Here is a 15567-nt window from a genome sequence, read left to right as displayed (position 1 = left end):
AGCTCTGGCGGCACCGCCCAGCCTCCTTCTCTCTGATCAGCCTGTGGTTGGCCCGTTCCCCTGTCACTCAGGGCTTTTCTGGCATCGGATTGGTCCTGGCAGCTCCCCAGCTGGGCCCTCCCACCGACCGCTTGGGTTGGGAGGGGGGGGCGTGAGGAGCGCGGCGGGGCCTCCTGAGGGGGCCCCGGGTGAAGGGGGGGGCTACGCTGAGGCGGTCCCGGCCGAGGGGGCGATGGGCGGCGTGCGCTGGGCCTTCCCCTGCGCCTCCTGGCGCCCCCGCCGCGAGGAGTGGCTGCTGGCGGCGCGGCTGGTGCAGCCCGAGGAGAAGGAGCGCATCGGGCGCTTGGTGTTCGCCCGCGATGCCAAAGCCGCCTTGGTACCGCAGGGAACGGGGCTGGGGGCACCGGGGGCTGCCTCGTCCGGGGGGGCCGCGGGCAGGGCTGGTTGTGGAGAAATGGGACCTGCGGGGTCACGTCAGGGCGGGCAAGGGGTTAGAAATCGTTACTTGGCAGCTCTCGTTGCAGGTTAGGTTAAGAGGGTGGTAGCACTCTGCTATGAGTAGTTATTCTGAAAGGTTCACAAGTTTTATGTCCCTCAGGAGGTAAGGTCACCATATCACAGAAGGGTTTGCGTTGGAAGAAACCCTAAAAGATCACCCGGTTCCAGCCCCCTGCCATGGGCAGGGACACCTCCCACCAGCCCAGGTTGCCCAAAGCCCCATCCAGCCTGGCCTTGAGCACCTCCAGGGATGGGGCATCCACAGCTTCTCTGGGCAGCCTGTGCCAGGCCTCACCACCCCCTGAGTCAAGAAAACATGAGCAAGTTCTAGGAAATTATGCACAGAGACGGTCGTAGTGTAATCTGTAAACGAAAAAAGCTGTTTCATCCGGAGTCTTTTGCATAATCAATTCAGGTTTAAAATCTTACATAAGAGTGGGGCAGTAATGCAGTCTTTTGCTAATTACCCTATAAACAGTTACTCATCACTTTTGTCTGTGCACTATTTCATTTAGCACCAAAGTAACTGAATGTACTGAAAAGCAAACTGAGAGAATTTTACTGTTCAGTGTGGGGTAAAAGGTATTCATCTGTGCAGTAAAGTATCTTAAGTAAAAAAGAACAATTTTATGTCACTTGTCTAGGCTGAAACTACATTATATTGGGCCTTATTTATCTCTGTGCTAACAGTGGTAGCAAACATGTTGTGTAATCAGGTCTGGTGAAATGTTTTTCGATTTGGTTAAGTTTATATGGCAAGGGCTTTCATTAAAGGGAAAAGCTTAATGATTTAACATAAACATACTCATTTTCTCTGTGCAATAATAAAAGCATACTTCTTTTTAGGCAAGTGATTTTCTAGGAACCACAAATACCTCATACATAACATAATAGTTCTGTGTGAATCACTTCTGTTTTATTTCATAGGCTGGTCGCCTGCTGATGCGGAAATTAATTGCAGAAAAGCTGTGCATACCTTGGAATGAAATACACCTGCAAAGGACATCAAAAGGAAAACCATTCCTGGCAAATGCCATACTCAGTGCCTGTTCGAATTACAACTTCAATGTCTCTCATCAAGGGGATTATGCAGTTCTTGCAGCTGAGCCTGAGCTCCAAGTTGGTGTTGATGTCATGAAGACTAGTTTACCAGGTAATGCATTACTGTGACGAAAGCTCGTTTTGTAATATTTAAATGCTGAACACATTTAAAGTTCCTCAAAGAATTAATCTGTGTCCTAGGAATTAAGTGTTATTCAAGGAATGTGCATGCATGTGTAGTATATATGCTTCTTTATTGTTATACATACTGCTCACTTGATTCCAGATATGGATATGTGTCCAGTTTAGAAAACTAGAACCGTGCATAAATAGTCATAAATCAGAAAGTTGTGATACTGGCAGGATTGGTATCTGCAGATATTTTAGTTGCTGTTTGCTTCCTGGTAGGCAGGTAGAAGCAGGCACAATTTTTTCAGCTAGGGACAATGGGATCCATTCCCATGAGACCTTAAATGTTATTTCCCATTCCCATAAATGAGGACATTATATGCATTAGCACCAGTAATGTAGCAAACTGCCATGATTGTTACGTGTGTACAGTAATCATCTGTGAGAGGGGATCATTAGGGAGTGCTAGAGGTGCCCTTCCCTCATAAAGGGCTAAACTTCACAAGCATTGAGATCTGTGGCTTATTTACAAATTAAATAAATTGGTTTATTTAGTTGTATGAAATTTAAAGTTAACAGGATTCTATTAGTGAACTAAAAGACCAAAAGTGTAAATTAGAATTGTAGTAAAGTGTATTTTTAAATGTATTTTTTAAAGGTCATTTTCATAGGTTCATAGAATAGTTTAGGTTGGAAGGGACCTTAAAGTTTATGCAGTTCCAACCCCCCCGCCGAGATGGGGCACCCACAGCTTCTCTGGGCAACCTGTACCAGGGCATCACCACCTTCTGAGTGAAGAATTTCTTCCTTATATATAACCTAAATCTCCCCTTTCTTAGTTTAAAGCTGTTCCCCTTTGTCCTATCGCTACACCCCCTGACAAAGAGTCCCTCCCCAGCTTTCCTGTAGGCCCCCTTTAGGTGTTGGAAGACCCCTATAAGGTCTCCCTGGAGCCTTCTCTTCTCCAGGCTGATGCATGACTAGGTTAAAGAAGAAACATACTGGGATTTACAATTTGCTGGAATTTTTCAGACTTAGAATCCTCATTAAACAATCAAACAGAGACTAAGTAGTAACAGCTGCATTCTCAAAAAAAATTTGAAATCTTCAGTATGTCCAGCACTTTATACTCAAAAAACTTTAATGTTGTAAGATTAAAAACTCAAACCTTAACTCAGCATCTTTCTCTCTGAGAGTGTTAACGCTTTGTTGTTGTTTATTGTAAACATCAAATTTTTGGATTGGCATATTTAGATAAGATGCACAGAAACTTTACTGAAGTTCAAAGTGAAGTTCTCTGACTTAGTTCCTTCTGCTTGTAAAGGGTAACCCAAAAAAATGGTAGTCAGTATGTGGTGCTGTCACTGTAGTAAAAATGCTTCGTAACTGTGCTGGAGCAGATGTCCACGCTATAGCAACTGTAGGACCTGACACCAGAGCAGTTGGATATTTCCTTACAGAAACTGGCCTGTGAATCAAGTCACACGGGAGCAGATAGACCCCTGAAGAGACTAGAGCAATGCAGGGCCCAAATACCAGATTACGCTCAAGGACAGTGCTTTTATCGTGGCGTTTTCGGGCAAAACAAAGCAAAGTGATAAACAGCACAGCGAACTGCACATGCTGAAAGTAGCCATTAACAAGCCCTGAAATTTGATGTACAACAAGAGCATGCCATGGAGCAAGTAAGTGAACAAATGAAGCAGTATTGAAAACAAATAAATTGATGTTGTGACCAGAAATGAGAAGTAGCAGCTGAACAGGTATAACAACTATAAATTCCACCTAGCACAGTCCAATCAATTTTGTTGTTAACTTGAACTCCTCGAGCCCCAAGCTGTGCAACAAAAAAGACTGTGGTGGGTTGACCATGGCTAACAGTTCTGCCCTGACCTAGTCACTTGCTCACCTCTATCCCCTAGGGAATTTCAGCAGAAGGGCAAGTGAGGAAAACCTTATGGGTTGAGATAAGGATAAATTAGTAAGTGAAGAAAAATGGGAGCAAGGAGAAAAAGTGATGCAAAGGCAATCACCACCAGCAGGCTGATGCCCAGCCAGTGCCCAAGCAGTGGCTACTTTTGAAGCCCTTCTCACTCCCCACGTTATTGCTGAGCATGATATTTTGTGATGTGGAATATCTCTTTGGCCGTTTCAGGTCAGCTGTCCAGCCTGTATCTCTTCCTGATCTCTTACCCATCCCCAGCCGATTTGTTTGTTGGGGCAGGGTGAGAAGCAGATAAGTTTTTTTGGGGAGCTAAAAAAAAAAAAAAATCTAAAGTCATTCATACATGATTATGAATAAAATACATGGAAATGTATTATCTTGCATTCTTTACTGTTTTTTTTTTTTTTTTATCTGGCTGGAAATTTAAAGATACGTTGCTAATAGCCATCTAACAAATCATACAAAAAGTGTTAAATTATTTTTTTTGAGAATAGTAAGCAATTGTGAAGAGTATAGGTTTAATTTCACATTTAGATTTAGAAACTTGGATTTGTTTTACTTCCCCATTTTGGAACACAATGCATCCCACGTTGTAAGGGGATATATTCTTACTCTATTTCTAGTTAATATAAAAATCCTTCAACCTAAATATTAGCTGGCTGTATTTAAATAGTAATATTAATAATTCTGTTTGTAGAGCTTTCTTAGCTTTCTTTTTCTTGTATTTCACTATTTCTTTCTTTCTCATTTCCCTCACATTAAATCACTGAAATACTGAATAAGTTAAGGTGCATTGATCTGTTGCTCATTCTGCAGGCAGTTTCAGGAAAAAATCAAGGTTCGTTTACCTTGTATCTGAGTGTAATCTTCTTTCAGCATTTTTAATCCCTGCTGTCACAAGACAACCTGTCTTTGGTTCTGCAGCTCAGCACACATTGTTACTTACTCTTAGTTATGTCAACTTCAGCAAGCTAAATTTAGGGAAAATTATGTAGTATTAATTCTAATGATAAGTTAAATTTGTTGTTTGGCTTCTGTCACATAGTTTTGTAGTTGCTTGTCCTAGGATTTCCAAATATGCGAAGCTGAAGGTCACGGAAGGATTTGGTATCAGGAAAAAATTTTCATATCAGTGTAAATGTAGGAAAAGAGATGAAACAATCCATTTATTATTATTATTTATTTTTTTTAGTTTATAAGAACAGAGTTTGGGTACAACATTAAATTCTTAACTTCTTCAGTATCAAGAAAGGCTTCTGACAGTATTTCCTAGCATTGTTGATGGCAGTGATCATGAACTCCCACTGTAGAGCAAATCATGCCACATCACCCTGGACAGCTGTGCAGAGCAGCTGTGTGGATTTAATTTGGGAACATGAGCTGATGAGACAAAACAGTGCTTTGAGATCTTACACAAACAGACTTCAGTGATTTTCCCCAGAAAAACAAAAGTGAGGGTTATTCTGGAGATGCTGATTCCAAAGGCTTAAACGATGGAGTGAAATTGGTGTTTTTGTAATACAGTCATACTGCAAAGGTGTATATTGAAATTAGCCCCCTGAAACAAGCTAGTGACAGATACAAGCTAGTAGAATTCCTGACCATATGTAGCATCTTTTTAATGCTACTTTACCCACATCTGCTTCTTTCGTTTTCACAGAGGTGTAGTATATTAGCAAAAAGTATTGGGGAAGTCATTGTATCCACGGTCTGAATTCATGGTAGCAAGCCACACAGCATACACACAGGAATACAAAACATTCCAAAATTTCTGGGTTTGTTTCCAATTTTTGAAGTTCCTTAACTAGCATACTCTGTCCTGAAGTGATTTAGCTGTCAGCAGCTTGTATGGAGCACATCTTTTCTATCTTTTGCTAATGAAAGAGAGAAACTTCAGTGCTCATCATTTTAAGTAAAAAAAAAAAAAAAAAAGTCTTACATGAGTGTGTGCCTGATCTTGCATTTTCCATGTTACTTAACTTTGCACAAACATTTGTAAAATAAGTTTAAAAATACTATCTCCCAAATTTTAGAGGTTTTGTTTATGATCATGCAGTTTCATTTTTGGAATGATAAATTCTGGTTTTGGAAAAGAAATAAAATAGTAATGAAAAGTTAGTAATGGTATGTGGAGGGAAAGTGAGTTAGTGAATAAGCAATACTAAGGATAGAATTTGTAATTATAGTTTCTGTACTTCAAACTAATGCAAGGAGGTTTTTTCACTTTTTTTTTTTCCTGAGAAAGCTTTTTGACAGAATTAGCAGGATTTTTTTTTTTTTTTTTTTTCTGTTTTGCTATCTATATAAGCTACCTTTGACTTTACCAACATTGTTTTATCTGATAGTTCCACTGAGTGGTGCTGTTGCTCTGCAGTTGCAAAGTACATTATGTTTCAGATCATAAAGGCTTGCATAAATCTGCTATAATCTCTTTCTCTGGAATAGCTACAAGGACAGAGAGTTCCGTATGTACAGAATACATTACAGTATTTTTTTTAATATGCTTGTTTAAGGACAGAATACTCCATCTTGTGATGTTATTCAACAAAATCTTGAAGTCTCAAATATTCCAATTCTTAACGCTCCTTTATTGTTCAACCAGTGAACAAAATATGTAGAATAAATGCAGTTGCATGATACTCTGTTGTGTAAGTTTTGAGAAATATGTTCATTAATTGTGTACTAGCATATACACAAGCAGACCTTGGTGTACATAAATATTTTATATCTCATCTTAATCTGTTCTATTTTTTTATTTATGTTCATTACTGAAGAAGTCTCTTTCAATATTAGTTTTGTTTATTATTAAAATCTGAAAACTGAAACCTCTGCAAGAATTAACAGTCTTAGGAGGTGAAATCAGGCCACACAAAAAGCTAATTTTAGCAGTGCAAATAGAACTTTTGTAGAAGTCTCTCTGCAGGTATGCAACAGTTCATCTTTTTTTTTTTTTTTTTTTATCCATTAAGATACTGAAATAAATAATGTAGTGACAGTAGGAAAGGAAAATCTCCTCTTTAGGTATGTTATGTTATAGTTTCCTAGGGTGGTGGTATTTTTTTTTGGTTATCCAGCAGGTGATTGTAGATTTAAAACAGGGCTTTAATTTATTTGTTTGGGAAGAATGACTGAGAACAAACTTTTTTTCCTTAAGATTATTTTGAGGTGATTTTTAAAAAGTCATTTGGGAAAGTGCATACTGGTTTGCAGATTTGTTATTGGAATTAGCTGTGGACATCATTTGTCTAGAGAGGTAATGCATGTGAAACTATTTTAACCCTTTCATAAAAGAAATGAAAAGGATTCTAACAGTACTAGTAGCAACTCCTGCAAAACAAACAAAACAAACTTGGCTTGTGTTAGTGTATTTATTTTTTTAACTTGCAGACAAGAAATTCTGCAACAAGTGTAAACTTGGTTTAAGTGGTATGTGGCTTGTTGATTTACTGGTCACTTAAACCCTGTAAAGTAGGATGTTTTTAGAGACAATAATTGTATAATAGTAGATTACTGCAAGCATATGGAAGAAAAGTCTACATATTTCTACTGTGCAAATGAATTTCTAGTCAGTAGTACAGTTTCTTAGATTAGATGGAATTACAAAGATAAATAAATGAACAGTTCATTCCTGATCTTTCATCAGCAGCCTGCCATCTTTCATATGTATTCCTTTAAAGTTAGTTTGATCCTGACATCTTTAATCTTAATATAATTTCAAAATTAAATACCTGATATGCAATAAAGTTAGCTTTGTTCATGAGTCTTTTTTTATTCTAGAGTAGCTTATTACGGCACAAAAGGGTATTTTTTTCTGCATGTGAATTTTACGGGAAATTAATTTGATCTAAAAATACTTCCTGAGATCCTTTTTAAGTATTTGTGAATGTGCATGTGAATGTGCATCGTATGGAGCACATCTTTTCTATCTTTTGGTAATGAAAGAGAGAAACTTCAGTGCTCATCATTTTAAGTAAAAAAAAAAAAAAAAAAAATCTTATGTGAGTGTGTGCGTGTGTATATGTGCATATATATATATTTACGTATGTATATTTTGAAATATATAGAATGTGATGTCCAAATACTAGACTGTTTGAGGCTGTATTTCTTTGTCTCAGAGAAATACAGTCAGAATTCATTCTGTTTTTATTCTCATTATTTCATCACTGAGGTGAGATAGCACGATACAGGATAGAGACTTTCAAGTCAGAGAGAGGTCACACATGATTCGGAGTATTTAAATCCTACATCACGATGGAGAATACCATAATTCAGTGGGTGGAGGAAAACTCTTTCCAGACAATTCTGTGTCATTTCTTCTGGCAATCACAAACTACATTCAGAGCGAGTCACACCTGCATCATAATTAGGATGTTTGGCATGAGTCTTTTATTTAGCAGCCATCTTTAAGCTTCTGAAAATGCAATGCTTTTTTAATTTCTGCTTTTCAGGATTTTGTTTGACCTAGAAAGTGCCAGAACAGATTGGAGTGCTTTTGTCCTTCTTACAATACCTTACCTTTCTTTACCTTGACCAAAGTTTTAATTGTTTTTGGTTTTATTGTTGTATCTCATAGCAGGAATCAGCAGCTGATCTTTTGCTAGAATAGACAACCGAATTATTAGGTGATGGTACAGCTGTAAATATGTAGGTGCACTGTTTGGAGAAATTAATCAGGGTTTTAGGTTAAATGCTATTTTTAATTGATGTAGGAGGTTAGAGTTTATAAATATGAAAACAGTTCAATTTCAGATTTACAGTAACACTACTGTAAAATAGCTAACTATTAGCCTTATTGACCTAAAGCATCATAGTGATCCTAAGTCTTTCACTGAGTAAATGGAGGAATTTCTTTGTTCTTATGCTGTTTGAAGATGGAAAGAAACAGCCATCTTAAAGATGCTTGTAAAGAGCACTTTATATAACAATTTTATTATTCTGCTTTATTTAAATTTATAACACTGTTTTAAGTGGGAATTTCCTCATGTTTGCAAAAAACACTTTCACATTCTGAAAATGGATTAAGCACTGATGCTTTAATAAACTGTGAAAGGAAAATTTGTTTTTTTTTGTGACTGAATCTTCTCTTTGAGGGTAGATTTTTTCTGTCTAATAAGCTTATCAGTCCTTCAGGATGTTTTTTTTGTAGGACAACATAAAACCATTTGGATTAAAGTAGAAAATAGTAGCAAAACGTAGAACAGTGACAATGAACTTGTGGAGAATATGTATGTTTAAAATGAGGGAGAGATTAATAATTAAGAAAGGAAAAAAACTTAAAACAGGAGCTTTTCATAAAAATAAGAGAACAAAGAGAAACTACAAGAATGTTTGCTGGGTTGTTGCAGAAGTATCTTTTTGCAGACTGAATTTATAGTAATAACAATTTATCCCTTAATTGGTATTTGGGGAAATTAAGTTACACATTCAAAATGAGAGACTAAAGAGATTTGAATATATATATATTAACTAACTGAAGGAATTACTTCTCAGCTTACACTAATAAAGGTTAGCTTTGGCTTTCCAGATTAAGGAATTCAAACACAAGGATGTAACAGGAGGGCCAAGGTTTCAGTAATTATTATACATATGTTAAGACTTGCTTTTAAAGGAGTTTCTTGGTAACACTGATTAGTTTCCAACAGGTCTGTAGGTGTGTATTTGTTGCAAAAGTTGCAAAAAAGCAGCTGTCTTTATTATGTGCTGTCCAAGGTTTATTTGGATGTTCTCTGTGCAAGGGTTACAGTTTGGAGCTCTCATTTATTAGTTTCAATGTTGGAAGACAATGTTCTAGAGAGGTTTGCAGATTTTTAGTTTGAGTTATGAAATAGTAGAAAATACTGTCAATATCTTAACATCTCCCTTATGAAACAATAAAAAAAAAAAAGCTTTGTCTGGATTCCCCTGAGACACCTCCTTTTCTAGGAGAAACTTTGATTATTTTTAACAATGCAAATATTTTTGTTTCTTCACAATAAGATTGCTGCTGTCGTGTCAGGTTTTAGAGAGAGTTTAGGACCTGGAGACTTTTGTTACCGGTATAATATTTGTCTACTCTTTCTTGCCGTGTATCAGGTTGGTAATAGAAGTTCTAGGCATTCATCCCTGTTTCATGCTGTGTTGCATTTTCATAGAAAATCCAATCTTGTCATGCATAAATGAAATTGTCACTTGCTCTGTTTAGATTTCAAGTCTTTTCATTAGAATTGCTGGTTGTTGTATTAAGCGTGTTGATCTTTTTCCCGGCAAAAAACAATTTAATAAAAACATGAGCAAACACTTGGAGATCGTATCTGTAAGAGTATTACCCTGCTGAGCTGACCATGCTGTTCTGAAATGTGAAATCTCTCTAGGCAGGGTGCCGAGCTGATTGTTGTGAATGTATCCTGGTAGGCAGGTGAATGCTCCCCACACTGCCACCTGAGCATCCTCCCTCCCCAGAGAACAGAACCAGAAGGGCAAAAGTGAGAGAACTTGTGGGTTTGAGATAAAGACAGGTAAACAAAGCTGTGCATAGAAGCAAAGCAAAAGAAGGAATTCATTCGCTACTTCCCACTGGCAGGTAAATGTTCAGCCATTTCCAGGAAAGCAGGGTTCCATCACACACAGTGGTTGTGTAGGAAAACAAACATCGTAGCTCCAAACATCTCTGCCCTCCTTCTGCTTTTCTTCAGCTTTTATTGAGCCAATATCCCTTTGGTTAGTTTGGATCAGCTGTTGTGGCTGTGTCCTCTCCCAGCTTCTTGTGCACCTCCAGCCTAGTTGCTGGTGGGACAGGATGAGAAACAAAGGCACTGGCTCTGTGTAAGCACTGCTCAGCATCAACTAAAACACTGCTGTGTTATCAGAACTGCTTTCATCACAAATCCAAAACATAGCACCCTGCCAGCTGCTACAAAGAAAATTAACTCTGTCCCAGCCATAAAGAGCACGCTGGCAGAGGTGTATGGGTCATTGAAGTCCTTTTTTTGTTTTCAATTGTGGAACATGCTCTGCTATTGCTGTATTGCAATTGTCTTCCTCTTGCATCTTTTTTTTTTGTATAGCCTATTGGCTCGATAAGAGCCAGCGCCAGCACTGTCTGCTTTGGACCTATGCGTGTATTGATTTTTGTGTTGACAGGGGGAAGGATGCTGAAGGACAACTGATTGCTGTTTCTTCTTTGTGGGAAGACCAAACAAAACATGCTGGTTTTTAGCTGTTGAGTAGGCCAGACAGTCTTTTGGCTCTTGGAAAGCCTAACAGTTGGCTTTAAATTTTGTTGTTGCTGTTTTGTTTTCAGTGCATATTCTTACATGTACATTGTTACTCTCATGGATGTATAGGAGAGGTTGATTCCCAAATTTAAAGCCATAATATGTACTCATTTTGAAAGGAGGAGAGGAAGAAGGGAGAATATATACACAGAAGTGGGGATATTCTAACTGTGAAAATTATTTACATGCTGTTTACTGTGGGCATAAAGAAATCTCAAAATCAGATGGAATAAACATTTGTATTCTGGGACAGTTTTCTGTGCAGTGTCCTGACCTCCGCAATCACAAGGCTTGGTAGTACTGCTGCAGAGCAAGGCTATAGATCGTTAGGAAAATAGGATTTTATACGTGGCTGCCATTGTGCTAGCAACATATTGAGGTTTTTGTTGTTTTGCAGGGTGACAGAAAGCCTGGCTCTGTTGACACGTTATGTTCCTAAATGTCTGTCACCCTTAAAGAGATGTGGCTGTGTTTGACTCTTTGGTTGTCTGATTTGTATATTTAGTTTTGTTCTTACAACTCACAACCATAATGCCTTTATAAAAGAAAGTCCATTTAGGAGTTTATTTAGATTTTGTGTTTTTGTGTTTAATTTTAGCATGATGCATCATAACTTCATGAGTGTTGAAAGGAAGCAGAGTTCCTGCTGTTGAACAAAATGAGATAATTGCTTTAACTGTTTGATACCTTATATAATGGAAAACTGATTAAAATGTCATTTTCTCGGGGGTAATTTACCTTTGTGCTGGAATACTGCAGCTACCTTGAGATGCAAGATCTTGGAAAGAGTTTAAACAAGAAAAAGGTACAAGCAATAATGCAGACAAGTTAAGAAAGGGTTTCTTATTTCATTATTGCTCATTATCTTATTTTTTTTTTTACATTGTAGCTAAAAGTAAATTTTATTAAAAGAATTCATAGTTTCTGAATCATTCTATTTGATAATACCCAGTGTATTTTAAATATTTTTATTTTCTCTACTTAGAAAGGAGTTAAAGCCAGACGGCATATGCCTTGTGCAGACCGTAAGCTGTCTGTGAATTGATAAGGGATCAGATGTGAATTTGTATCTAGGTAATAATTTCTGATTTTTTTCTTCAATTTTTTTGTCAGGGCCACACTTGTGTCAAAACTGCTGTTTCTCCAGTTCACTTCTGGAGGTAGAGCTATCAGTTAGGTGTCCTTATTTTCTTTTGTTTGTCAGGTCAGCTTGCTTAAAGATTGATCACTGCTGGGCCCAAGGACTACTGCAATTGAAACTTTAGCAGTTTTGCTAATATTACAAGGACTTAAAGAAAGTAACTGCAGAGAAAAATAATATACACTAATTATGCCAGATTTTTTAATGGCTTTTCCATTTTTACAGTCTGGAAAAGGGTCAGTGATTCAAAGGAAGCAACCTCAAGTTTTCTGACTTTCAAAATGAATGCTGCTTTTCTGAGTCATGCCAAGATACAACATCATCAGTGACTGAAACAAGAATAGATGTTCAATATACATACCACTGGGAGAATTTCAGGATAATGGCAGGAAGTAGAGAGACCACAGAATGCAAATCCAATTTCTAATTCACACTAAAGCTGTGTGAGCTAATAGATTTAAAAAACATGCTCTGTTAATTTCCTATCTGGTTCTTCTAAGTCATTTATTTAGATAATTATTTGTCCTATGTTGTCAGTTGCTAAACATCTGTATAAGCATTAGTTTACATTAATAAACAATTAGGGCTTGGTCATCTGTTGCAGAAGAAATGTTTTCGCTACTTTGGTTTTCTCTAGAGATGGTAAAATACAATCAAATATGTGGTGCCCTGGACGGAAAGGATTGTCAGCCCAAGAACCTCAGTATGTGCTCATCCTATACAGTTCATTAGCTTGCAGGATTTATAACCAGCCTGTTTCACTGTACTAAGCAGATTGACTGGTCGATACATCAGTTGCTCATTTTGCTAGCTAGGCTAGGCCCATTTGCCATCTGAAAACGAACTTGTATGTATTGATTAGATATTAGTTCTTGATCAGTGATCTGTTCCTTTCATGCAGTTCAAGGCAGTTACGATTGTGGGGCTTTTTGCTTGTTTGTTTTTAAGGGATTAAATGCAAGGCAGTTTTTTGGCTTAGTCTTCAGAGAAAACAAACAAACTAACTTGGTTGTCATTTAAGTGGAGTAGATGTTATTAAATGTAAGTGGCTTGTTGGGGGGGAGCATGCACGCATGCTTCTACACGCTTGCCTGCATGAAAGATGTTTGTTTTCCAGATTTGATATTGGATTCTTCCAGTGTAACTCACTCCTTTCTTCTCCTCGCTCTTCCTGAAATTGCCAGGGTAACTTATATTTTAATGTAATAAAGGAACTTAACTTTTGATTTAGTCTTTTTTTAATATATAGAAGACAATTTTTGAAAGATTACTAAGACTGTATTTGTAAGGATCTAATGTGCTTTAAAGTTTATTAGAAAGAGAGAAAGCTATGTGTGTGTGTGTATATATATGTATAGATAAAAAAAAAATCAATTGCCTTCACAGCTTCACTAAATTTTGCATTTAGTTTATTCTGTGAACTCTGTCTTCGAATTTGTGTTGTATATAGGAGCATGAGGCTTAAGTGTCTGCAGAAATGAAATACATCTTGGTCTCAAGGATAAAAGTTCTAGATTCTCTTGTGAATATCAAACAAATTTAGACACCAGCTGGAGGAACTGGTCACAGATCTGGTGGATGAAGAGCCTTTCCTATATTGGCTACTCATCCTTAAGGAGAAAGTTAATGAATCTTTTGGGAAGGAGACAGAACTCTACATATTCTGGGGAAAAAATACTTTTAAAGTTGGGATATTGAGCAGCTAGGCCATCCAGTCAGTTTTGTTCTAATGCTAATAAGCATACATATTTGTATTTGTTAAACAGATACTTGGAACAAATTGTTGTAAGTTAATTGTATATTATAAAAAGAAGCTACAGGATGTTTTGGTTAATGTTATTAGAGATTTCTTGTTGAATCTATTTGCTTTTCAGTAAGATGATCTAATATAAAAACAAATACTCTTCAATATTTACATGTGAAGTTTGTTGTAGACTAGAGAAATGTTTTTGAGATTTTTGTTAATGAACAACTGCAAAAAAGAATGAATTTGCAACAGTTTGTGTAAAGGGAGGAAAAGGAGTCAATTACAAAAACATCTACAAATGAAAATATATTTTCAAACAAGAGCAGGGGAAACATCAATTTGCTCTACTATTGAAAAGCAAATTAAAATATTTCACAATTTCTTATAAAAAGAAGCAATGTAAGTGGTGGAAAGTGTTAAATACAAGCTAGTAAATGAAGTGGCATAGGTGATGTAGAAGTATCTATAAAGTATCTATTGGATGTATTTGGAAAATTTACATTGCTAAGAATTACCACATTCAAAGTCTGCTGTTAAGTTAGATTTTCATAATTTTTATAATGAAGTTATCTGAACAGATGCATTCATTTTGGGAAATAAAAAGACAACATTTTTATAGTTGGGGTTCTATACTAAAAAATCTTTAAGGTATTAATAAATGGTAATTATGGAAAGAAATAGATTTTTGACAGAACACTCACAGTAATCAATATAATATATTTCAAAGCAAGAAAACTCTTACATTTGAACTTATTTTTGTCATTTCTCTTGACCCAGGCAAGTTTGATGTTTAATTCAGAAATGTCATCCCCATCTCCTTGTCGTGTTATTACCTTCTGTGTCACTGGCTCAGCTTTTTGTCTCCTGAAATGTATTCTCTCATTTCCCCTTAGAATCTAAATCAGATTCTCCTGATTTCTTTCATTTCTTGAAACCTTTTCTCCAGCATTTTCACAGATCTATTCCTGCCACAATTACTTTTCTTCTCTTAGAGAAAACCAGCAAAAGTTTACTGTCTGTTCTTTCAGAGTTTTAATAGTTGATGGGTACAAGGATCTTTTCCCATTAATCAAAACCATCCATTGAACTCGCTTACCAGTTTTCCCTGCTTCCAACTACACTTATTTTTCTTACTTTTCAAATCTTGTATGCCAATGTCTTATCTGTCTTACCTATTCCTGAAATCACAAAAATTAGTTTATTCTGTGATGATCCCCCACCTAGTTAGATGCCCCAACCAATCAGATAAGTATTGTACAGTTTCCTGATGCCAACCAATTTAAATAAGTGATTTACGTTTCAGGGGAAGAAAAAAATCAGATTTGCCACTGAGGTGGACAAGAATAGTTTAACTGTGTTGGATTCTGCTTTTTCAGTAGCTCTAACTATAAATTACAAGAAGGAGCATTTAAAGTGCTGTTAGTAAAGTTTTTCCACGTAGTTGAATTCCCAGCTAATGTTTCCTCTCAACAAGTGTGTTTTGTTGTGGTTTTGTTTCGATAACCCTGATCACTGCGAAAGCAGTGCTGGGTTATGTTACAAAGGACTCGGTACTGTGTGAACCCAGCTGTGTGGCTTCTGCTCGGGAGCTTGTTAATGTGTGGATGTTAAGAAGCACAGGCAGATCAGATGTGCAATTTTCTACAAACTATATAGGTATGTCCTACAGGAACCCTTTTTATTTACTACTGAGAGCTAAATAAGAAATAGGGGTATGGTTACATAATTCCCAATGAGAGTCTGGCCTTACTGCTTTTCATTTAATCCATAAAGACAAAAAAAAAAAAAATAGCCCTGGAGGTATTTCTGTTGT

The 15567-nt window shown here is 37.0% G+C and overlaps 1 protein-coding gene across 1 annotated transcript in view; it reads left to right on the top strand.

The window, feature by feature from the left end:
- The first annotated feature begins 230 nt into the window (after positions 1 to 230).
- AASDHPPT (aminoadipate-semialdehyde dehydrogenase-phosphopantetheinyl transferase) overlaps positions 231 to 15567 on the top strand; it is a 28233-nt gene continuing 12896 nt past the window's right edge. Inside the window, exons 1-2 of the mRNA XM_032194697.1 lie at positions 231 to 376; positions 1426 to 1651. Coding sequence (XP_032050588.1) covers positions 233 to 376; positions 1426 to 1651 — 370 coding nt within the window. The 5' untranslated portion in view covers positions 231 to 232. The remainder of the gene's footprint in view (positions 377 to 1425; positions 1652 to 15567) is intronic.

This window comes from Aythya fuligula, chromosome 1 (genome assembly GCF_009819795.1).
Source record: "Aythya fuligula isolate bAytFul2 chromosome 1, bAytFul2.pri, whole genome shotgun sequence".
Taxonomy (NCBI): domain Eukaryota; kingdom Metazoa; phylum Chordata; class Aves; order Anseriformes; family Anatidae; genus Aythya; species Aythya fuligula.
This window is presented reverse-complemented; position numbering and strand designations above follow the sequence as displayed.